Source organism: Megascapheus bottae, chromosome 2 (assembly GCF_031878675.1).
Source record: "Megascapheus bottae isolate mThoBot1 chromosome 2, mThoBot2.hap1, whole genome shotgun sequence".
Classification (NCBI taxonomy): domain Eukaryota; kingdom Metazoa; phylum Chordata; class Mammalia; order Rodentia; family Geomyidae; genus Megascapheus; species Megascapheus bottae.
The window spans coordinates 18,170,865-18,195,571 of NC_143510.1; the positions used below are offsets into that span (position 1 = coordinate 18,170,865).

Consider the following 24,707-nt stretch of genomic DNA (forward strand, 5'->3'; position numbering starts at 1 on the left):
ACTAACATTTCCAGTGTGCACTCAAAACACTGTACCTGTAATCAGAAACACAAGGCATGGTGTGATCAGTAGAGAAAAAAAAACAGCATCTAACAATGCAAGGCAAAAAAACTGATCAGGTTTCACTAATGACTGAAAAAGAATGTGGGTTTTGCTTTCTTTGTATGTAGTATCTGAGGACAGGTGGTAAAGACAAACCTAGAGTGCACACTGTTAAAAGGAATGTGACAACTATTTGTTCTTTATGCCAAAAAGGAATAACTATTTTCTAGAAGCCTGATTTCCCCATAAATTATCTTTTCAGTATATATCACTTGGTTGTCAATACAGGCATTCTAACAGGCAACCTTCCCCTTCATCTTGACAGTTTTATGAATCAAAGATGGGAAGACCTCTAAGAGCTCTGACTTAGAATGTTTTTATCATAGATAAATACAGCTGGGGAATAAAGTTTTCGTACTTGAATCACAGGAGCCACAGTCACGTGTTTCTCCATAAATTCTCACAACTACAAGGTACATGAATGGCACACATTCACTGAATTGTATCTTAAATTTTAACTTAATGATCTCATTTGGTCCTCATAACCACCTGCAAGACAGGAAGTATTCCTATCCTTGTTGTAGAGATGAGGTACTTGGTTAAGTGCCACTTGGCTCTGACAGGGTGGAACCAGTGTTTAAACTTGGATCACTTGTCCCAGAGGCTGTGCTCTTCAGTTTTTCTTGGGCTCAAGTATCTTCTCTTCGGTGAGCTCAAAACTACTTCCCACAGCTGTATAGATTTTTGGTCTGACCATACTGTCCTGGGATAGAAAATTCCTAGGTCATTTAACTGGTATCCCCAAGACACAGTACAATGTTATGTACAAGGCACCTTGCCCATGATGAATGAATACCTGGCAACCAACCATGTCTCGTGTGTGATTTTTCACATTTAGGAGAATGAAATACTCTGGTTCTGGATTGTTTTACCTGCAGATGGTTTCTACCTCCATGCCAGAAAACCCAAAGGCACTGTCTCCTTCCACACAGATGACCTGCTGCTTGGAGTTTCTATCTTTAGCCACTACAGCAGCTGCAATAGCAAATCCCAAACCAACACCCATGGTTCCAAAAGTACCAGCATCAAGCCTGTTAGAGAACAAAGCTAAAATAAAACTCTAGAGCCTACCACAGAGGGTAGAGTTGGCATAAACATTCTACTCATATTTACATGGTCCAAGAAAAAATAACAAAGATGCTTTTTTTCTTCCACATAAAATATTTAGAGTATAAAGAATAAAATTGTTAAAGACAAGCAACAAACAGTAACCCATGTTTATTTGGAGAACATTTAAGTATATAAATTATTATATACTACCAAAGACATACTAAAGATGTAAAACATAACCTAATAATACTTTATACACTGACCACATATAGTCCTTAAATGTTTTCTTAGTCTGTATTGTAGTAGTTTCCAACTAAATGTAGTATCAAATTAAGTACAGTATAATTATAATTTCTTCCTTGGAAATCTTATTTTTGGCTGATACTAGGGTTTCACCCTAGGGCTTCACACTTTTACTCAGCTCTTTTTGCTCATAGCTGGAGCTCTATAATTTGAGCCATTCCTCTAGTCTGAGGGGTTTGGGTTTTTTTGTTTTGTTTTGTTGCAGGTTTACTGGAGATACAAGTCTCTCAGAGGCCAGGTGCTGATGGCTCATGCCTGTAACCCTAGCTACTCAGGAGGCTGAGATCTAAGAACTGCAGTTTGAAGTCAGCCTGGGCAGAAAACTCCCCACAAAACTCTTATCTCCTATTAACCATTCAAAAACTGTTAGGGGAGCTATGGCTCAAAGTAGTAGATAGCTAGCTTTGCACAAAAGAGCTCAGGAACAGCGTCCAGGCTCTGAGTTCAAGCCCCTCTACTTACAACAACAAAAAAGTCTCTCAGATTTGTCTGCCCAGGAGGACTTCAAACTGTTGTTCTCGGATCTCAGCTTCCTGATTATCTAGGAATAGAAGGAATATGAGTAGTAGCTACTGGTGCTAGAACCTTTGTTGGAAATCTTACCTGTGACGAGGAAAATAGTTTTGAAGCACAGTGCGTCCAATGTCCATAGTATTTGCTCCTTCACTTACTATAAAACAGTCTCTGGGCAACTGTTCTTGAATGTGGAAGAATACTGTGTAATAATTCATAGGTAGGGACTTTTGGGAAGCTAATTCCTAAAATAGAAGAGAGAAATATGCTCTAAATTAGATTAGGATACAATAGAAACAAACAATGCCAATAAGCTATCAAACTTACTTGGGAATAGTTAAGAAATAACTATAAACTATTAAGATACTCAAATGGCTATACATCAGCTACACTTTGACTTGTGAACAGTATGTATGGGGACATAGAAGAAAACTGTGTTGCAGATCCCATTTTAGGACACAATCAAATAAACTGGGAAATATCTCTTGTCCTAGAGATCCATGATAAACAGGAACATACGGAAAACTCTAGAGAGTCTTTAATCCCATATAACTGGGAAACACTGGATCAAACAAAATAAATCATTTTGAGCACTCTTAGGAATACCATGCCTCAGAAAAACTGAGTATTTTATTCCAGAGTATTTTCCTCTAAAACATCATGGTTCTAAGTTTAAAATAAAAATGTTAGTATGATAGAATACAATCTCAAAATTCAGTTCTCCCACACACTGGCCAGTAAAGGAGATCTGCTATATCCATAATTGTAGAGTCTTTGAATGAAGTGAAAACCATCAAGACACATGCCTCTGTACAGTGCTCTGCCTTGTAGTGTTGACAGAAAAGCCATCTAGGATTTTAGTAGCACTGTCCTATCTGGCTGTTGTACCTCAGCACCAGCCTTTTCAGAGCCTTATGGTTACGTTCATGTGATCTTTCAGATTGATGGTTCCTAGGAATGCTTATGTTACATTATGGCAAAGTCAAGTGACTCATCAGCCTGTGTTCCTTGAGTTTCAGTGGGTCCCATGTTACCTTGGATAAAGCTTCATTGCTCTTCATTTTTTCTCTCAGAGTCTTCCACCATTTGCTCTCTGTAGGATACTGCCACGGTGTTTTACTGAATTGTTCTAAAAGCTATTAACAAGAACAAAACTATCACAAATTAATTTTTTTCCATTTCTATATTAAACTTATATTAATTTTCTTTTTATAAATCTCTCTTGCGGGCTGGGGGTCTGGCCTAGTGGTTGAGTGCTTGCCTAGTATACACAAAGACCTCGGTTCGATTCCTCAGTACCACATACATAGAAAAGCCAGAAGTGGGGGCCAGGAGTTTGGCCTAGTGGTAGAGTGCTTGCCTAGAATGCACGAAGACCAGGTTCAATTCCTCGGTACCACATTCATAGAAAAAAGCTGGAAGTGGTGCTGTGGCTCAAGTGGTAGAGCATTAGCCTTGAGAAAAGCCCAAGCACAGTCAGTGCTCAGGCCCTGAGTTCAAGCCCCAGAACTGGAAAAAAAAAAAAAATCCTTCTTTGTGCCAAGTACCAGTGACTTAGTCCTGTTATCTTAGCTACTCAGCAAACAGATTTGGAGAACTGTGGTTTAAAACCAGCCAGGGGAGAGAAAGAGAGAAAGAGAGAAAGGAAAGGAAAGAGGGGGGGAGGAAAGAAAGAAAGAAAAAAAGAAAGGAAAAACAGCAAACCCTGTTAGAAGGCTGGGAATAAGGATTAGTGGTAGAGTGCTTGCCTAGCATGCATGAAGCCCTGGGTTCAATTCCTTAGTACCACATAAACAGAAAAAGCTGGAAGTGGCATTGTGGCTCAAGTGGTAAAGTGCTAAGGCTTGAGCAAAAGAAGCTCAGAAACAGTGTATTGGCCCTGAGTTCAAGCCCCAGAACTGACCAAAAAAAAAGAAAAGAAAAGAAAAGAAAAAAAGTAAGAGTCTATATCCAAAATAACCAGCAAAACTAGGGCCAGAGACATGGGTCAAGAGGTAGAATGCAGCCAGGCACTGGTGGCTCACACGAAAATCCTGGCTACTAAGGAGATCTGAGGATCTGAGGATCAAGGTTTGAAGCCAGCCCAGGCAGGAAAGTCTATCAGACTCACATCTCTAATTAATCATCAGAAAACTGGAAGTGAAGCTATGGCTCAAAGTGGTACAGCACTGGCCTGGAGCAAAAAGGTCTCAGAACAGTGCCCAAGCCCTGAGTTCAAGCTCTATGACTGCCAAAAAAAGAGGTAGAATAGCAATGTAGCAATTGTGAGGCCCTCTGTTCAAATCCTAATGGGGGGGAAGAAGAAAAGAAAAGAAAAGAGAAAGAAAGGGTCTGGAGTTTGGCTTAGTGGTAGAGTGCTTGCCTAGCATGCACAAAGACCCCAGTCCTATCCCTTGGTTCCAACATACTCGAAAAAAAGCCAGAAGTGGTGATGTGGCTCAAGTGGTAGAGCAAAAGAAGCTCAGGGAAAGTGCTCAGACCCTGAGTTCAAACCCCAGGACTGGCAAAAGAAAAAAAGTCCTTTCTTTCTTGGCAATATTGGGATTTGAATTTAGGGCCTTGAGTCCCACCCCTAGCACTTTTCCCCAAAACCAGCCTCAGACTTCAATCCTGCTACACAGGAAGCTGGGATCACAGGCACATACCACAATCATTTGCTTGTTTAGATAGAACATTGTTAACTTTTTGCCCAGGCTCATCTTAAAACACAATCTTCCGGATCTTAGCCTCCAAAGTAGCTGTAAAACCTCTTTTTAAAGTTACAATGTTGTACTATTCTGCGCTTTACATGGTCCATACCGTTTTTCTCCTCTGTGCAATAAATAACTGATGGAAGACAAATGGATAACATGGTAAGCTTCTGTCTGGGTTATGCTGGGATTCCTTTAGGACAGAGAGAAGGGATATCTCCTTCACATCTCAAGGGTAGGGCCTCTTAAGCCTTCCTCAGTCTCTGACACTACAAGGAGAACCACCCCTCAACAGAACCCTTATAGGAAGGCTGACAAATACCTAAGGAGTCCTATGATAGACCGAATGGTCCAGGGATTTCATAATGAATGGGGACTGCATCTTCATATTGTGTAGTTATGACTGCAAGTATCACCTGAGGATCATGTCACAAATTAGTCACACAGAAATACAGAAATTGTGTAAAAGCAAGAGGAACCCAGAAAAGCCATTGATTGTACAGTTTGGAAAGTAAAATGCTCTATCTTGTCTTAAAAATATTAGTTTTTTTTCAGTGTGTAAATTATTTCTTGGTTGAAAAGTTATATTATAAATTTTCAGTATGTTGGATCCTACATAGCACATTCCAGTTTGTCTACTAGATGAATTTAAATTTTTAGGTGTCTTTCAAAATTACTTAACTTACATAAATATGAGCTGTGTACAAGAAATTGGATTTACCAAGTTCTAAAGTTGGACTTGGGTGTTTTCTATCATAAATTTTGTTTAAAAAGGACAACAGACCTGTCACCAACCAAATCAAGATTGTAATATATCCAAATAAGCTAAATCCCAGATAAAAGTTCTTACCTGTTTAGTAACAGCATTTATGTCACCTAGCAAAGTCACTGCAGGTCTTACATTGTTCCCTAATTCTTCTGCACAGATATCAATCTGAAAAAGAAAAAGAAGGATAGGCCTATCTATTTTTTTCTTTAAAATCTTCTTGAGACAGGATCTATGTAGCTAGCCCAGGCCAGCCTCCAACCTTCAATCCTTCTATCTTTGCCTCCTAAGTACTTGAGAGGATACAGGTATGTAACAACCTGATGAGTAATATTCATTCATTCATTTATTTAGTGCCAGTCTTGGGGCTTGTACTCAAGGCCTGAGCTTGGGCTTTCTCAAGGCCTACTGTCTACCACTTGAGCCACAGCACCACTTCCAGCTTTTTTTCTTTTTCTTTTGGCGGGTCATGGGGCTTGAACTTGGCCTAGGCTCTGTCCCTGAGTTCTTCAGCTCAAGGCTATCACCCTACCCTGGAGCCAAGCCCCACTTCCCATTTTCTAGAGGTTAATTGGAGATAAAGAGCCTCAGGTTCTTTTGTGCCTGGGCTGGCTTTGTGAACCTTGATCCTCAGATCTCAGCCTCCTGAGTAGGATTACAGGCATGAGCCACTGTGCCCAGCTTCTGGCTTTTTCTGTGTAGGTGGTACCAAGGAACTGAACCCAGGTCTTTGTGCATGCTAGGTAAGCACTCTTACCACCAGGCCAAACTCCGGGCCTTATTTTTAAATGTGCCAGTACTGTGGCCTGAAGTCAGGGCCTTGTACTCTTGCTTGTCTTGCTTGCTCACAACTGATGTTCTACCATTTGAGTTATGTCTCCAGTCTGCCATTTTGTTAGCTAACTGGATACAGTTTCTCAGACTTTTCTGTTTGGGTTGGCTTTGAGCTTTGATCCTGTAATCTTAGTCTTCAGATTAGCTAGAATTATAGGTATGAGCCATCAGTGTCTGGTGATGTTTATTCTTAAATATCTTAAAACAAAAAACCTGAATAAACAAACAGTATACACAGCATATGATAAAGAATACTTGATATGAAAGAAGTTCCTTAGTAAAAGTCCATAGAACTATACTGAGTATTACAGCTAGTAAAAAGAACTTTATCATCTTCTTTTACTTTAAAATCTACTCAATAGAAATGTAACAGTGAAACATCCCTCTGTATAACTTATGTAAGATAATAAAAATAAAATAAAGTACAGTAAAATGCACTCTATGGAACTTAGATATGGCTCATTACATGCATAGGAATGCGCTGATCTGTCTAACCGATAAGGTTCTATTGAATTACATTTGAAATAGATACCTACAGCAGAGGTTCTCAAATTCAAATGTTTATCATATTAGAGTGTCTGTTAAACCGCAGATTGCTAGAGGCCAGAGTTGCTGATTTCAGCAGGTCTGGGACAGTTTCCCAGGTGAAAGAGAGGTAGTGTATAGATTTCCAATCACAAGGTGAAAGGTTTTATATCTAAAAGAAAAATAGGCTGAGTGCCAGTGGCTCATACCTGTACTCCCAGCCACTCAGGAGGCTAAGATTTGAGGATCATGGTTTGAAACCAGCTCAGGCAGAAAAGTACATAAGGCACATATCTCCAATTAATCACAAAAAGGCAGAAATGGAGCTGTAGCTCAACTGGCAGAACAAGAGCCTTGAGCACAAAAGCCTCAAGATCCTGAGTTCAAGCCCTGAGACCAGCACACACACACAAAAGGAAGATAGGTAGAAAGATATATTCCTGAACAATGGTAACTGCTTCATTTTAAATTTACCATTTCTATTAAATCTCTTTATTTTTAAATATACTCAAAATGTGAAAAAGAGGCAAATTATGCTTTTCAAACTACGTGGAACTTTATTTTGGAAAGTATTCTGGTGGGAAGTAAAGTGGTTTGAAAAGCCAGCTTACTTTGGTACCTGTAATTATGTTAGACAGCTTATAAAATTCATTTTGTAAAAGAGAAAAGATTCTTTATAAAAGCCAAAAAGAGAGCAGAGGTGAAAATAGCTGAGAAGGTGAACAATGAACCACAAATAGCTCTCATTTGCAATCTCTTCTGAGTACCTGAATAAACTTCACATGTGGCTGATATCTTGGAGGTAGTCCAAAATGTAAAATCCAATTTAGTCTCGCACCAAGTAACACAATCACATCAGCATACTGCAAAGCTCTATTTTTTAAAAAAAGGATATAACACAAAAACTATATTGGTATCTTTTATTTTACTTATCCTATAATTAATTTTAAAAGTATGTCTAAAGTCTAAATAAGTTGGAGCTTACATTAGATTTGCAAACCAGCTTTCAGAGTACATTTGATCTTTCATACTAAATACTTTTGCTTTTTAGACCAGGCTGAACTAAATCTCACAATCTTCCTGTTTCAGCCTCAGAAGCTCTGTGATTACAGGCAAGCACCCCCATACCTGGCCTAAAAGACCAGATGAAGTATCACTAATTAGTTTCCAGTAACTTGATCACGTTAGCTTGGGTCCTTTGCACAGTGAAAAATTCCAAGGAGCCTACATATGGTGCTATAAGTTTATTATAGTTAGCAGGCAGTGATATTACATGGGTGTGAATGTCAATAAGAACTTTTTTTACAAGAAGAGAAAGGGAACTAGATGAGAGTCCAGAGAATTCCTTCACTTTAATGTATACATGGGTACACATCCACTCTCAGTAACCACTACCTTACTTTAACCATTTTTTCTTCCTCATTTTTCCTCTTCCTCTTCTTCCTCTTCCTCCTCCTCCTCTTCTTCTTCTTCTCCTTCTCTTCTTCGTCTTCTTCTGTTGGTGCTGGTGCTTGAACTGTCCTGTAGCTTTTTTTGTGTCCAAAGCCTTAAGCACTCTGCTGTGAGTTCCTCCAGTAGCTTTTTTGCTCTAGGCTACCACTCTATCTCAAGCCACAACTCTATTTCCAGTTTTCTGCAGGCTAACTGGAGATAAGAATATCGAAGACTTTCCCGATTGGGCTAGCTTCAAACCTCAATCTTCAGATCTTACCCTTCCAAGAAGCTAGGATTACAGGCATATGCCACTGGTGCTGCTTTATTCTATTCCTTCTATTCAATTATACTTAACATCTCCTAATATCCTTTATGACTTATTTAATATACTTACATGGATTATATTTTTATCTTTAATATGTTGACTGTTTATTAGTACCTTCTTTCACCACAATGGAAAATAAGGCTCTATTAGGATAGGAAGCTTATCTGTTTTACTTATTTAAAAAAAAAAAAAAAGAGGCTTCCATATGACCCTAAAGGTAGCACTGTGCACAGCAGATCGCCCAGTCTAGCTTGGGGCCTACAGGCGGCAGCACTTACCATGCTGACCTGATGGGGACACTGTGCCCAGACAAGACAACTGGTAAAAAGAAAGCTCAATGCTGAGACACTAAGCATCTATCATCATGTTTGAGCTTAACTGGGTCCTTTTCAAGTTTGTTTTGTCAGCTTACTAGGTTAAGTAGTGTGGGTTATTTTTGTAATAAATTTATAGGAAACCCTACTTCGTCTGTTTCTTACTGTGTTTACACAAACTAATACTAAAAGTTTGGCATAGTGTTTTTTTTTTTTCACTTCTTTACAAAACCCCTTATATAAACAAATGCTGTAAATCTGATAAAATATGATGTGAATTGTGGGGTTTTTTTTTTTTTGGTGGGTCATGGGGCTTGAACTCTGGGCCTGGGCCTTGTTCCTGAGGTCTTCAGCTCAAGGCTACCACCCTATCCTTGAGCCACAGCCCTACTTCCTGTTTTCTAGGGATTAATTGGAGATAACAACCTCATAGTCTTTAGTGCCCGGCTGGCTTTGAACCTCAATCCTCAGATCTCAGCCTCCTGAGTAGCTAGAATTATAGGCATAAGCCACCAGGCCCAGCTACTTTGGTTTTTTGGTTTTGGTTTTGTTGTTTTATTTTTAATTTTTTCTCTTCTTGACCAGGTATGGCTGCAATGGCCATGAAAAGGAATTTTTGGGAATCAGAGATTGGAGTAGGAGCCATAAAGAAGAGAAGTCCCTGCTTCTGGACTCACCCTAGGCTGAGTATGTGCAGACATACAGTAACTAAGCAAAGTCTCCGAGACACAATTGGCTCTAGGAATGTTGCCCATAGTAAGAAAGAGAAAATCAACAGTCTAGACCCTATCTAAACTCTGTTGATTTCTTGTAGAACAGTAACATTGGACATGTAGCAGAGGATTTTATCATGGTCCAAAAATCCAAGATGCAATCTAAATTATTCAATACAGAAAAATGTCACCAGTTCTCAAAAGTAAAGACAACAGTAGGTGCTAATCTGAGATGTCCAGGAGTTGCTGAATGGATTTTTAAAGCAGCTACTAAAATATGCTCCAAGAAGAAAAATACTCTTGAAATAAAAAGATAGAATTTCTTAACAGAACATTAATATACAAAAAGACTGAAATGAATAGATCAATGAATATTATCAAGGCCACTCAGCAATCTAGAGTTAAAAATGAAAATGTGTAATATCATCGAATTCTAGTAGGAGAAAGACTGCTATGGAAAAAAAAAAAAAGAGGGGAGGGAAGTGGAAGGAACATGGCCTAGTGGTAGAGTGCCTGTCTAGCATGCATGAAGTCCTGGGTTTAATTCCTCAGTACCACACATATATACACACAGAAAATGCCAGAAATGGCAATGTGGCTCAAGTGGTAGAGCGAAAGCCTTGAGAAAACCCCAGGACAGTGCTCAAGCCCTGAGTTCAAGCCCCTGGCCAAAAAAAGAAAAAGAAAAAATGAAATAAAGCTTTAGAGTATCCAAAGAAAAACAACAAAGCATATGTAGGAGAACAATGATTCAAATGACTACATTTAAAACCTTGAGATCAGAAGACAATAAAATTTGTAAAGTACTGAAGAGTTCAAAAAAGAACAGATCATAAAAATAATTAAAATTATGTGAGTCTTTCACAACTTGTCTCTAGATTCATTAAAGACACCACATAATTTTTAAGTTAGCCTAAGATCTGTCAAGCTACTGTATTTAAGATCAGGAATGCCACACACCTGGATCTGGCTGCGCCCACACAGTTTGGATGGTTGTCAGGAACCACACCCTTCCCCATGGGGGTGGGCAAAAACGGCAAATTACATTGTTCTACCAATTTCCGGATACTCTCCTCTGCGTGAGCATAAGCAGCACCTATAAGAAATATAAATGCATGGGATGATTTGGTTAAGCATGCCACTGGAACCCTCAAAATATTTCATGTGATATTGTTATCTGATATATTGGATATATGCGTATTTGGTTATTTGAAACTGGATAGGGAAGGGGGGTAAACAAGATGAGGGGTGGGGGTGGGGGGAGGGAAATGGGGACCAAGACATGAGAAAGGGTATCAATATATGTGAAGTAATGCACCTTCTATCTGGCGAATATAATGTAACCCTTCTATTAATTACAATAAAAATATATGAAAAAAAATTTTCATGTGAAATTGCTTTTAAGATCTCAAATACTCTCCTGCTTATACATAGGCTTAAACACAAAAGAAACTATAACTATGGTTTCTATCTTTGATATTTTAAAATGCTTATAAAAGCAGTTTTACATCCCCCCCACCAATAATCTGAATTATTTTGAAGAAATCTACCCTAAACAACAGTCACCTCTTGTATCTCTTGCTGTTCTGACTTTACCTGCTCTATGTTATGGTTCTACAATTCCCTGAACACGCCATCTTTACTGGGTAAGGAAGACCATTGCTACGAAGGAGGAAGGCTCCCTCTACCACCAGCAAAACCTGTTCTGCAAAATCTATTCCAGGGCACATGAGTTTCTGAAGTTCTGCAGATCTTTCCATAGCTCTATAATCCCTTAACAGTAACAAGGCTAATGTTAAAGGGGCACACAATTTGTTTTTACAGTTTACACCTACAGAATAACCACATGCCCATGATAACATTGAAAACAACTTACTGTTTGTTCAATGATTTCTTATATAATATAGGAATATATGGAAATGAGTCCATTTCCACTGTCATGAAGGTCACTGAGTTTTTAGCTATTTAATGTTATACTCTTTTTCAGGGCTAGACTATTATCCATCTTTGGAATTTATACTTTTGGGGGGGGGGCAGTTCTGGTACTTGAACCCAAGGCCTAAGCATTGTTTCTGAGCTTCTTTTGCTCAAGGCTCACACACTACCACTTGATCCACAGCACCACTTCTGTGTATGTGGTACTGAAGAATCGAATCCAGGACTTCAGGTATACTAGGCAAGCACTCTACCATTAGCCACATTCCCTGGAACTTACACTTCCTGAAATAGTATAGAAAACAGTACATTGTGCTTTCAGATTCAATATTGTATCTCCACACCCCACCCCCCGCATGACCATTTCAGAATCCTTTCCTATGTGTGTATGATGAAAAACAGTTTTCATTATTTCATCCAGAAAGTTTCCTTACTCTCCTATTTCAGTGCATCTTCCTAGACTGCTTCTGCTTTCCTAATCTCCTTATGAACTGTCACTTTCCCAAGGTACAACCACATGCCATTTCTTTCTAGTTATCTTTTCATACCACCTACTCAGACAAATCTGCTGTTTCTCTTAGGCTCCACTTCATCCTTTCTGTACACACTATTTAAGATTATACTGCAATCATTTGTTACCAGTTCAATTCCTCCATTGATAGAAAGCACAATCATTCCTCTGCATCTCTCATAAATACTTCCTATAGCTCTTATCTGATCATAAGTATTCAAGTATTTGCTAAAGAAAGAAGGAAAGCTAGCATTCACTTTGTACATACTATGCTACTTAATTGCAGCTTACTGGGGCAGTTAATATCCCTATTTTACAGGTGAGATACTGAGATTCAAGCAGTTACCTGCCGAAGTTACTCAGCCGACTGAGATTTGAGGATCACAGTTTGAAGCCAGTCCTTACAGAAAAGTCTGTAAGCCTCTCATTTCCAATAAACTACTCAGAAAAAGCCTAAAGTGACACAGCGATAGCCTTGATTACAAAGACACTCAAGAAAGTGCCCAAGCCCAAAATTCAAACACAGGATTGCAGGTGGGGGGAGAGGGGAAAAATATTACCTTTTAATTCAGTTTTCTTTTTGATGATTGTACCTTAAATCTTAAATATGGAAAAATCTTAATATAATAACATGCTTGTCATAGCTTATATAAACAGACATCTATTTACTCTAAATGGTAGAACACCAGCCATGAGCAAGCAAAGCAAGCATGAAGTACTAAGTTTAAACTTCAAACACCAGTATCATCATTATCAAAAGAAATTTTCCTTGGATGAAGAGTTTCTTCTGTGTTTCTAAATCTTTCGAAATGTTTCACAATTTAAAAAAAAAAAAAAGAAAAGAAAGCTAGGTATAGGTGGTTTGTGCCTGTAATCCTAGCTACTAAATAGGCTAAGGATACTAGGATCATGGTTCCAAGCCAGCCTGGGCAACAAAGTCTATGAAACTTTTTTATCTCCAAGTAACTACCAAAAAGCCAAAAGTAGAACTATGGCTCAAGTGGTAAAACATCAGCTTTGAACAAAAAATAAGGGATAGCATCCAGATCCTATGTTCAAGCTCAAGTACCAGCACCAAAAAAGAAAAATTTTACTTAAGTTCCAATAAATATAACAGAACTGTTTTTCTAACAATGAGATCTCTGGGCATACAAGGATAATTCTCTATTGAAGAAATTCCTATTCTAATTTCAAACATTAGGGCAGTTAATAACAAATAGTGGAGACAATTTCTAAAAAGAACCAGTATTTTTAACAGGCTAGCAAGACTCAAGAGTTCTAGTCAATGTTACCTTTTCCAATGATAAGAAGGGGCTGTTTGGCATTCCTAATAACAGATGTTGCCATATTCACAGCTGAGGTATCTGCCATGCTAAGAGGAGGTGGCAGGCAGCACTCCTTGAACCTGGAAATAAAGGAATTTTGTTAATTAAATGAGGTCAACTCTAACAGTCCTTATTTTGTAAACTTTAAATACAAATGAAGGCCGGGAGTTTGGCCTAGTGGTTAAAGTGCTTGCCTAGCATGCACGAAGACCTGGGTTCGATTCCTTGGTACCACATACATAGAAAAAAAGCTGGAAGTGGTGCTGAGTCTCAAGTGGTAGAGCTCTAGCCTTGAGAAAGTCCAAGGACAGTGCTCAGGCACTGAGCTCAAGCCCAGGACTGGCAAAAAATATATAAATATAAATATATACATATGTTTATATAGCTGAGTGCCAGTGGTTCATCCCCGTAGTTCTAGCTACTTAGGAGGCTGAGACCTGAAAATCAAGGTTTGACGCTAGCCCAGAAGACGCTTATCTCCAATAAACTACTCAGAAAAGGCTGGAATCGGCATGGTGGCTCAACTAGTAGAGCATCAAAGAGGCTCAGGGCCAGACCCAGGCCCCTAAGTTCAAGCCCCATGACCAAAAACAGTAACAAAAGTTAATCCTTAGATGAAAAGATTTATTAATTCTTTTTACTTTTCTAGGTTTTCCAATATTTGTTAAAATGGAAAAAACTCAGCTCACTTATAAAAACAAGGAAATACCACCAGTAGCCCAGAGTCCACAGCAACTTTTTAATTGGCAACAGATTGATGCACTGCCAAGCACTGATCCTTATAAAGGGTTAAGAAATGATTTCTGTACTTCTCACTTATTGTTAAGAAATAACAGGATGGGGGCTGGGAGTTTGGCCTAGTGGTAGGAGTGCTTGTCTAGCATGCACGAAGACCCAGAAGTTCAATTTTCTCAGTACCACATACATAGAAAAAGCCAAAGTGGTGCTGGAGCTCAAGTGGCAGAGCTCAAGCCTTGAGCAAAAAGTGTCCAAGGACAGTGCTCAGGCCCTGAGTTCAAGCCTCAGGACTGGAAAAAAAAAAAGTAAAAAGAAATAACAGGATGGGGGAGGGAGGCTTAGGAATTTGACATAGTAGTGGAGTGCTTGCCTACCATGCATGAAGCCCTGGGTTCAAGTCCTCAGTATCACATAAATAGAAAAAGCCAGAATCATACTGTGGCTCAAGTAGTGGAGCGCTAGCCTTGAGCAAAAGAAGCTCAGGGACAGGGCCCAGGCCCTGAGTTCAAGCCCCAGGACTGGAAAAAAAAATAAAAAAGAAAAGAAAAAAGAGTGGGGGGAGGGAGGGAGGGAAGGGGAGGACAAATAATAGAAACATCGTTGTGAGAACATTTAAAAATAATAGAGATTGGGCCGGAGTTTAGCCTAGTGGTAGAGTGCTTGCCTAGCATGCACGACTGGGGTTTGAGATTCCTCAGTATCACAAACATAGAAAACAGCCAGAAATGGTGCTGTGGCTCAAGTGATAGAGCTCTAGCCTGGAGAAAACCCAAGGATAGTGCCCAGGCTCTGAGTTCGAGGCCCAGGACTGGCAATAAACAAAAACAAATAAATAAATAAAAATAAAAATAATAGAGATAGCTACACAAAGACTTTATGAGTCATAGGAACTTTTCAATTACTTCATCCCTTGGTTTACACAAGAACAATTATGAACAATCCATTCGACATTAACCATGTGCTTACTGGAGGAGGAATTTCAAATGAGGAAATCAGGGAACTTCAAGTATTTGATTTAGTAAGAAGTCCCCAAATAGTTACTAAATAATACTATTTTAATAAACAGAATTCTGTTAAGATTCAATTTAATACTGGGCACCAGTGGCTCACCCCTGTAATCCTACTCAGGTGGCTGATACTTGAGGATCATCACTTGAAGGCAACCTGGGAAGGAAAGTCTGTGAGACTTCCATCTCCAATTAAGCACCCAGAAAGGAAGTAGAGCTGCAGCTCAATTAGTGTAGTACTAGCCTTGAATACACAAGCTCAGGGACAATGCCAACGTCCTGAGTTCAAACGTCAGGACTGACATACACAAAAAAGTAAAAGATTCAGTTTAACTATTAAATCATCAAAGGTTAAAAACAAATGCAAATTAATTTATAAACATGTAGACAACTTCTTTTAAAAAGATAACAAGCATTATAACAATATTAACTTCATAAAGAACTTCAAATAGCTATCACTTACTTTACAGAAGTCACATCCACCTCGAGGGTCACATACTCTGCAGGTATGTCAACATAACAAGCCCCTGGACGACCATAGATACTGTTTCTCACTGCCTACACTCGTTCCCAACAGAAGAAAAGATTTTTACAAATCTCAATTCTTGTATCATATTCCACTTGAAGATAGCTTACAACTGTGAAACCAATACTATTTAAATTTTTTCTAGTCATCTTAGGAGAAGAAAACAAAAATGCCCTTCATTAAGTTAATACATTTTTTTTTGCCAGTCCTGGGGCTTGAACCCAGGGCCTGGGCACTGTCCTTGGACACTTCTGCTCAAGACTAGTACTCTGCCACTTGAGCCACAGTGCCACTTCTGGCTTTTTCCAAATGTGTGATATCGAGTAATCGAACTTAGGGCTTCATGAATGCTAGGTGAGCACTTTGCCACTAGGCTATGCTCCCGGCCCCTAAGTTTATACATTTTAAAAGAGATTCTTTGTTTGAAAGGGAAGAGGTAGGAAAGTATTTAGGATTTAAAATTCATACTCTTTAACACTTCAGTCTTGGAAGTTGTTGACTAGGCTCTGCTTGTCAGTCTTTGCACTATAACATGTATTGTTACCCGTTTCCTAATCCTAATGATTGAAGAGTTTTCAAGAACAGCAACGTATCAGATCATTTCTATAACTCCTGGTTCTGAGTTTAAATGTAATTTCACATACAATGCTGCCTAACTAAAAGTAGTGTCTGATATGCTGTTTTAATGAACTAAGAGATTACATGAATTAGTTCCACTTTTTTTTTTTTTTTTGCAAATACATATGAGAAAATACCAAGGGGTTTATTATACCTTTTACACTTATAGAATTTAAAACATAGGGGCTGCAGTTTGACCTAGTGGTAGAATGCTTGCCTAACACACACAAAGACTTGGGTTCGATTCCTCTATGTCACATACATAGAAAAAGCTGGAAATGGTGCTATGGCTCAAGTAGTAGAGGGTTAGTCCAAAGTAGAGGGAAAGCCCAAAGACAGTGCTCAGGCCCTGAGTCATGTACCAGGGCTGGCAAAACAAAAACAGAAATAAAAAACTAATGCACAGAAACTTTGTGCAAAAATTACTTCTGTTTCTATAGTTAAATGACAGTGAACATTAAAATGTAACCAGGTTTTGGGTTTATATTCAATTTTTAAAAAAAGCCTTTTAAGCCTTGTGCTCTATCACTTGAACCATGCTAAGCTAAACAAGTCTTTTAGCTTATTTTTCAGCAGAATCTGTAGCTAAGCTTTAAAATATAATCTTCTTATTTCCACTGCTGAGACTAAAGGGCATGGACTACCATGGCTGGCTTTTTTTTTTACATGAACCTCTTGTCTCTGCCTCATAAGGAGCTGGAATTCTAGATATGTTCTCCATATCAGGCCCTTAGAAAGAGCTTTTTAGCAATGTAACTTTTAATAATCTAGGGTATGTGTTTAGTATGTGTGATGTCTTAGGTTCATTATACTAAATACTGTACCTTTTCAATAACAAAGGGAATCATTTCTATGCTCGTTGGCCGGGCTGAGAACTTGCTATACAATCTACAAGCTTCAACCTGGATAGAAAATGAAAAATCATGTAAAATTCAACTCATAATCCTATTACTCTCCTGAAGGAAGGTAAAATGTTATTATTTTCTATTACATTTATAAGCAAGATGGAGAAAATGCAGGTTAACACTGCCTCTTAAAAGCCTACTCAAATCACAAATTTCAAGCTGGGTGTGGTGGCTCACAAATGTAATCTTAGCTACTCAGGAGGCTGAGATCTGATGATAGAAGTTCAAAACCAGCTCGGGCAATAAGGACAGTGAGACTCTTATTTCCAATTAATCACTAGAAAAGGGGAAGTGGGGCTGTGGTTCAAGGGGTAGGGTGGTAGCCTTGAGCTGAAGAGTTCAGGGACAGCACCCAAGCCCTATGACCCACAAAACAAAACAAAAAAAAAACCCCACAAATTTCTACCTTAGTATGTTTCAGGAAGCTTATCAAAACAGTCACTATTTTAACTTTTCATACCAGCAAAACTGAGTAAGTTTGGTAACACATAACTTTTGCTCCACAGGAAACCAGGAAACCAGGTACTCTTATAAAACTACTGGTTGAACAAGTATACATTCACAGAGGGAAGCTGATATTTCCAAAAAATTAAATAGCTACCAAGAGCTATGAATATATGAGTTTATCTGTCACTGTCCCTGAGCCTCTTTGTGCACAAGGCTAGCATCCTTTTTTTTTGCCAGTTCTGGGACATGAACTCAGGGCCTAAGCACTGTCCTTGCATTTTTCTCAAGGCTAGCGCTCTACCACTTAAGGCACAGCACCACTTCTGGCTTTTTCTGTGTATGTGGTACCAAGGAATCGAATCTGGGGGGTCTTCATGCATGCTAGGCAAGCACTCTACCAGTAGGCCAAACTCCCAGCCCCTCAAGATTAGCATTCTTGAGCCACAGTGCCACTTCCAGCATTTTCTAATTAATTTCTTGGAGATGAGATTCTCATAGACTTTCCTGCCTGGGCTGGCTTCGAACTTCAATCCTCAGATCTCAGCCACTTTGGTAGCTAGAATGATAGGTGTGAACCGTTAGTGCCCAGCCTAAATTCTTAATATCTAACATCAGTTTACCTTAGTCAGGAAAAGCATCTTTAAATAACAAACCTCTAACTTGTGTTTTTAATTTTTAATTTTGCAGACAGGAATTTTTATATCTTGTCTATAACTCTTACTAGTGTGTAACTGTACTGTTTGAACATCAGAATTGGATACCTGAGGAAATTCCTGGAAGGCTCCCATTGCTTCTTGATTTTGTTCAGAAGAACCACCAATCACAATCAAAGGCCTGAACAGTAATTTTTTAAAAGAGATAATTACACATAAGGTTGTGCAAACACCCTGTGACCCTCTATAAATAAACATGAGAGACAGAGATAAAGAAAAGAGCAAACTTCGTCCTTCCTGAAAGTCTGTAAATTTAAAAATACTGCTTGGTGGTGCTACATACTTAAAAACCCAGCACTTGGGAGATTGAGGATTACACACGAGGTTAGCCTGGGCTGCAAAATGACTTCTTGTGCAACCTGGGCCACCCAGCAAAACACTATGAAAAGGAAACAAAACAAAACCCCCACAAAACTTAGGAGCAACCTAATGTGAGAACCTTTCCTTGCAGAAAAGTGGTAAATGTATACTTGATGTTTTTTTCCTTCTTTTGCCTCATCCTTTCTAATGTTAAGATTTTTCGGATTCACTGCATGAACGTGACATAAAATGAATTTTTACACAATACATGTTTTTCTTGGGATACGGGAAAGAGACATTGTATGCATTCCTAAGTATATTCTATTTGAAATAGCAAGATGAATGATGTTCTTACAATAAAATATTGGTCCTTCAAGGTTTAAAAAAAAATCATGGAGCGATGTGCTGGCAGCTTACTACTGTAATCTTAGCTACTCAGGAGGCTAAGATCTGAGGATCATAGTTGGAAGCCAGCCTGGAGCAGGAAAGTCCAAGAGACTCTTATCTCCAATTAATCACCAGAAAACCAGAAGTAGTACTGTGGCTCAAAGTGGTAGAATGCTAGCTTTGAACCTCATTCGTCATAATCAGTAGAAACCTTGGGCTCTACTAGCAGAGATCTGCAATAGAGCAAAATCTTGATACATAAGGCCACATAATGTGAAGCTAATTGAAAGGACCTCCAGGATATCGAAACAAAAGCCATATAATGAATGATTGTTGTCCTTAATGTACTATGTTGTCTCTCATCTCCTTTGCTATCCCTTGGTTATCTCATATTGGTATAGTATCTCACTTTGTTATCTGATATATTGAATTTATTTGTATTTGGATATTTGAAATTTGATAGGGAAGGGGGGAAAACCAAGACGGGAGGGGGGTGTGGGGGGGGAGGGAAATGGGTACCAAGACATGTGAAAGGGTATCAATGTATGTGAATTAATGCACCTTCTATCTGGCAAATATCATGTAACCCTTTTACTAATTACAATAAAAAAAAAAAGAGAAAAAAAAAAAAAAGAACTCAGGGACAGCCCTGAGTTCAAACCCCATGACTAACACCCTCCCCCCCCCAAAAAAATCATGCAGCAAATCTAAAGGTACTAAAATAAACAAACAAAAGACCCTAAAAGATGAAAAAGAATAGGAAAAAAGAAAAACAGTGCTAGGTACCAGTGGCTTATACCTGTGATCCTAGCTACTCAGTAAACTGAGATCTGAATATTGAGGTTCAAAGCAGTCTGTAAGACTCAAATTTCAACTACACACACAAAGCCTGAAGTAGAGCTGTGTGGTTTGAGTGATTAAAAAAAAAAAAAACTATGGGATAACTCCCAGACCCTGAGTTCAAGCCCCATAGTACAAATTTTTTTAAAAAAAAAAAAAAAAAAAAGAAGGAAGAAAGAAGGGAGGAAAGGAGGAAGAGGAGGTAGAGGAGGTAGAAGAAGGAAAAAAAACAGAACTGTAAGAAACACAGTATAGGCTGAGTAAAGTGGCCCAAGGTAGTGAAAGGTAGATTGGTTACAGTTGGACACCATCTCATAAGTTATCAACACTCTAGCGGGTGCGGTGACTCACACCTCTAATCCTAGCTACTCAGGAGGCTGAGATCTGAGGACCAAGGTTCAAAGCCAGCCCAGGCACCAAAGGATCTGAGACTCTTATCTCCAATTAACTTCTAGAAAATGGGAAGTGGGGCTAGGCTCAAGGGGTAGGGTGATAGCCTTGAGCTGAAGAGTTCAGGGACAGTGCCCAGGCTGAGTTCAAGCCCCATGGCCCACCAAAAAAAAAAGTTATCAACCCTCAATCTTAACTTAAAAAAGCTGGGCATGGAACACATCAGCTAATTTGGAAATACAAAGATGGTCAAGCAGAAGATGCAAGACTCTCAAAAATAACCAAAACAAGGGCTAGGGGGAATGGCTCAAGGAGTAGAGCAAGGCTTTGAGTTCAAAACCTCAGTACTATGAAAGAGAGAGAGAAAAGGAGAGAGATAGAAACACAGTACAAGAGAAAGAAATGTCCTTTTCGTTAAAAAGATTAAACATATGCTATGAATTGATTAGATCAAAAATCCCCTGATCTTATTGTTAAAACATTGTTAATTACTTAAAATTAAGCTTAAGATTTTTTTCATTGTAAGCTGGGATTTTTTTCTAATTTATTGTATTGTTGTTTTAGAGGTGACACACAGCAGGGTTAATTACATACAGTATGCCACTTTATATACATATATAGTGAAATGATTGCTGTGGCCAAACAAATTAAAAATTTACATTACCTCACCTAGTAACTTGTGTAACAGAAGTACTTAGAACCAGCAAATTTCCAGCATATATTACAATATTATTAACTAGTGTCTTTATGTAATTATCTAGGCCTCCATCTCTCCAATCTTCTTCCTATCCTCCTCCCCATTTTTGCTAACCACCTTCTAACTCCCTGGTTCTAGTTTTTGTTTTGTTTTGTTTGTTTCTTAATTATACACTCTAGATCAATTCTATGTAGCAAGATCATGCAGGGACATTTTAAGAAATATTTTCAGTAATAGTAATTTGGTTACCAACAGTTCATGTTTGCATTCGCCATCCCACCCAAGGAATGGATGAGACCTGGGCCAGAAACAACAAGGCACACTCCTGGCCTAGAAGCAAAAATAAAAAATTAATTAAAAGCAGATCAAGTTCAACTGAGCAAGAGCACCCATCAACAGACTAAATTCATGTTAGCAAATGATCACTTTAGAATGAAACACAGAAACCTTCCTGGACTTCAAAGAAAGAACATGTAGGCCCTTACTATAATTGAAAAAAAATCACAATATAAGAAAGGTGACATCTAGCCACAATTTTTTTTGAATGGTTGTAGCACAGACTTTCGTGCCCAAGCTGCTTTTGAACCGTGATCCTCGGATCTCAGCCTTCAGAGTAGCTAGGATTACAGAATTGAGCAACCGGCACCCAACCAGGGTATTTCTATTTTTGCCAGTCCTGGGATTGAGATCAGGGCCTGAGCATTGTCCTTGGGCTTTCCTCAAGACTAGTGTTCTACCCTGAGCCACCGCACCACTTCTGGCTTTTCTATGTATGTGGTACCTAGGAATCGAACCCGGGTCTTTGTGAATGCTAGGCAGGCACTCTAACACTAGGCCAAACTTCCAGCCCCCAGCCAGGGTATTTTTAAATGTGAGAGGAGAAGATCACACAAGTCTTCTTATAAGAAATAACGTACCTATTATCTGCACACTGTATTTCACTATCCTCTGCATAATATGTTCTTATTATATTTAACACAATTTGGCTGCACATAGAAGCCACTGCTTTTTCAGAACTGATGACTGAAATAATGGCCTTGTATTTGTTAGACAAGAGCTCTATCATTTGAATCAGGAGGCAAATTTGCAGAGGCAAATTTTTGGCAACTGAGTAATTTTTTTTTGCCAGTCCTGGGGATTGAACTCAGGACCTACGCTCTGTCCCTGAGCTTCTTCAGCTTGTCTAACATGCATGAATACTCAGGTTCAATTCCTTGGTACCACATACATAGAAAAGCCAGAAGTGGCGCTGTGGCTCAAGTGGTAGAGCGTTAGCCTTGAGGAAAGCCTAAGGACAGTGCTCAGGCCCTGAGTTCAAGCTCCAGGACTGGGGAAAAAAAAAAAAAGCTGAACAAGTAGAGCAAGCCCCAGCAAGCTTCTTGTACGAGATAGGTTAGGGCAGTTGAGCCATTCCAGTGACCCAGTGAGATCGCCCACTTAGTAAAATGACAACAAATTTCACCCTAAAACACTTTTCTGGTATTTTCCTTCTTGTAATCTGATCCCGAGAATTCCAAATTTATTTTTATTTTAATAATATCTTCCATAATCTTTCCAAATCAACTAGTCAGGTGAATGATACAGTAGTTCTACTCCAAAATTTCAAACTAGTTGAAAATAAGCAGACTTGAGTTTACCTGCCAGTCAGATATCCAATCGCAGAGGCAGCATAACAAGCCTACAAAGAAATAATATTGAAAATTTAGTATATTTAGATTGTTTTAGTATAAGAATGATTTATTAGCAAAAGACTGGAATTTAAATGTTAAAGGAAGAACTAAAATATACTCAATTTTAATAAGAAGTGTACTACTATTAAGTTTCTTTCTTCTTTTTCTTTTCTATTTTCCTTTTGTCAGTTGTGGGACTTGAAGTCTGGGCCTGGGCACTACCCCTAAGCTGTTAAGCTCAAGGCTACTGCCCTATCCCTTGAGCCACAACATCACTTCCAGTTTTCTGGTGGTTATTTGGAGATAAGAGTCTCACAGACTTTAGTGCCTAAGCTGGCTTTGGACCATGATCTTCAGATCTTAGCCTCCTGAGTAGCTAGGATTACAAGTGTGAACTTTTTTCTTTTACTTGATGGTACTGAGGTTTGAACTCAGGACTATTTGGTTGGTAGGCAGCTGCTCTATCACTTGGGCCATGTCCTCATCTCTTTTTGCATTCATTTTTAAAAAGTGTCTCAAATGTAGTGCAGAAAAGCATGGACTGATGTTACTACCATAGCCCAAGATAAACTACACCTAGGCTTTGCTCTTCTCTGTGACCACTCTCTGTTCACCCTCTTTTCATTCACAAAAGGAAATAAGACAACTTCTAAAAAATGCAGGTACATAAAATACTTGTTGCAATAAAAATACTTAAGGCTGGGCACTGGTGGTTCATACCTGTAACCCTAGCTTCTCAGGAGGCTGAGATCTGAGGATCATGGTTCAAAGGCAGACTGGTCAGGAAAGTCTATGGGAATCTTTTCTCCAATAAACTACCAGAAAACCAGAAGTGGCACTGTGGCTCTAAGTGATAGAGCACTAGCCTTAAGCAAAAAGAGCTCTGGGACAAAGGCCAGACCTGGGTTCAAGCACCTGACCACCACCACCAACAAAAAAGACTACTTACTTATACAATAAGAATCACTGCCTGGGCCAGGAGTTTGGCCTAATGGAAGAGAGCTTGCCCAGCATGCACAAAGACCAGAGTTCAATTCTTGGTAACTTATATACAGAAAAAGAAAAAGCCAGAAGTGGTGCTGTGGCTCAAGTGATAGAGCTCTAGCCTTAAGAAAAACCAAGGACAGTGTTCAGGCCCTGAGCCCTGAGTTCAAGCCCCAGGACTGCCAGCCCCCATCCCCCAAAAAAGAACCACTGCCCTATGAGGCAGGCTGAGAATGTTGTTACACAATACAAATATACAAAACACGTAACAGAAAGTATATTCTTCTAGTGTATGTCAGAAGTTGAGACATAACTGGTTTCACAATCATTTAAAAATGCTGGTGGCTCACACCTGTAGTACTAGCTCCGCAGAAGGCTGAGATCTGAGGATCACAGTTTGAAGACAGCCTGGGCAGGGAACTCTTATCTACATGAGATTCTTATCTACAATGAAGCACCAGAAAACAAGAAGTGGCACTGTGGCTCAAAGTGGTAAAAGTGCTACCCTTGAGTGAAAAAGCTCAGAGGCAGTGCTTAGGCCCTGAGTTCAAGCCCCATGACACACACACACACACACACACACACACACACACGTATATGTATATAGATATGTACATGTGTGTTCAGGCATGTATGTACAATGTATGTGTGCAAACACACAGATATATATGCATAAATGTCTATGTGCATACATATAGGTATGTGTGTATCTAAATGTTTCACTACCAAATTACCTTAATTTTACAGACAAAATTAGTAGTAAGCACAGCCCTTAAGACAGTAGATTCTAAAAGTAAACATTTCTGGCTGAGTGTATGTACTAGTTCTTGTCTAGCATGTATGAAGCCTTGGGTTCTATTCCTCGGTGCCACATACATAGAAAAAACTGGAAGTGGTGCTGTGGCTCAAGTGGTAGAGCACTAGCCTTGAGAAAGCTCAAGGGCAGTGCACAGGCTGAGTTCAAGCCCCAGAATTGGCCACACATACACAAAAAAGAGATAAACATTTTTGATTTAGGATTTCTAGTTCCTCTATATTCTACTGTGTAATTTTAGCAAATTACTCTGCACATTGGCTTTTGTATATAAAATGAATTAAGCATTAAATGAATGTAATTCAGAGAACTGTTATGATGATAAAAATTG

General features: G+C 39.0%; 1 protein-coding gene across 1 annotated transcript in view; it reads right to left on the minus strand.

Moving 5' to 3' along the window:
• Positions 1-24,707, minus strand: part of Hacl1 (2-hydroxyacyl-CoA lyase 1) — a 32,784-nt gene that overhangs the window by 5,540 nt on the left and 2,537 nt on the right. Inside the window, exons 3-14 of the mRNA XM_090321812.1 lie at positions 22,546-22,586; positions 21,158-21,238; positions 18,343-18,415; positions 17,054-17,131; positions 15,549-15,643; positions 13,308-13,420; positions 10,530-10,665; positions 7,551-7,656; positions 5,509-5,592; positions 3,003-3,104; positions 2,059-2,213; positions 975-1,133 (exon numbers count right to left, since the gene is read on the minus strand). Coding sequence (XP_090177938.1) covers positions 975-1,133; positions 2,059-2,213; positions 3,003-3,104; positions 5,509-5,592; positions 7,551-7,656; positions 10,530-10,665; positions 13,308-13,420; positions 15,549-15,643; positions 17,054-17,131; positions 18,343-18,415; positions 21,158-21,238; positions 22,546-22,586 — 1,223 coding nt within the window. The remainder of the gene's footprint in view (positions 1-974; positions 1,134-2,058; positions 2,214-3,002; positions 3,105-5,508; positions 5,593-7,550; positions 7,657-10,529; positions 10,666-13,307; positions 13,421-15,548; positions 15,644-17,053; positions 17,132-18,342; positions 18,416-21,157; positions 21,239-22,545; positions 22,587-24,707) is intronic.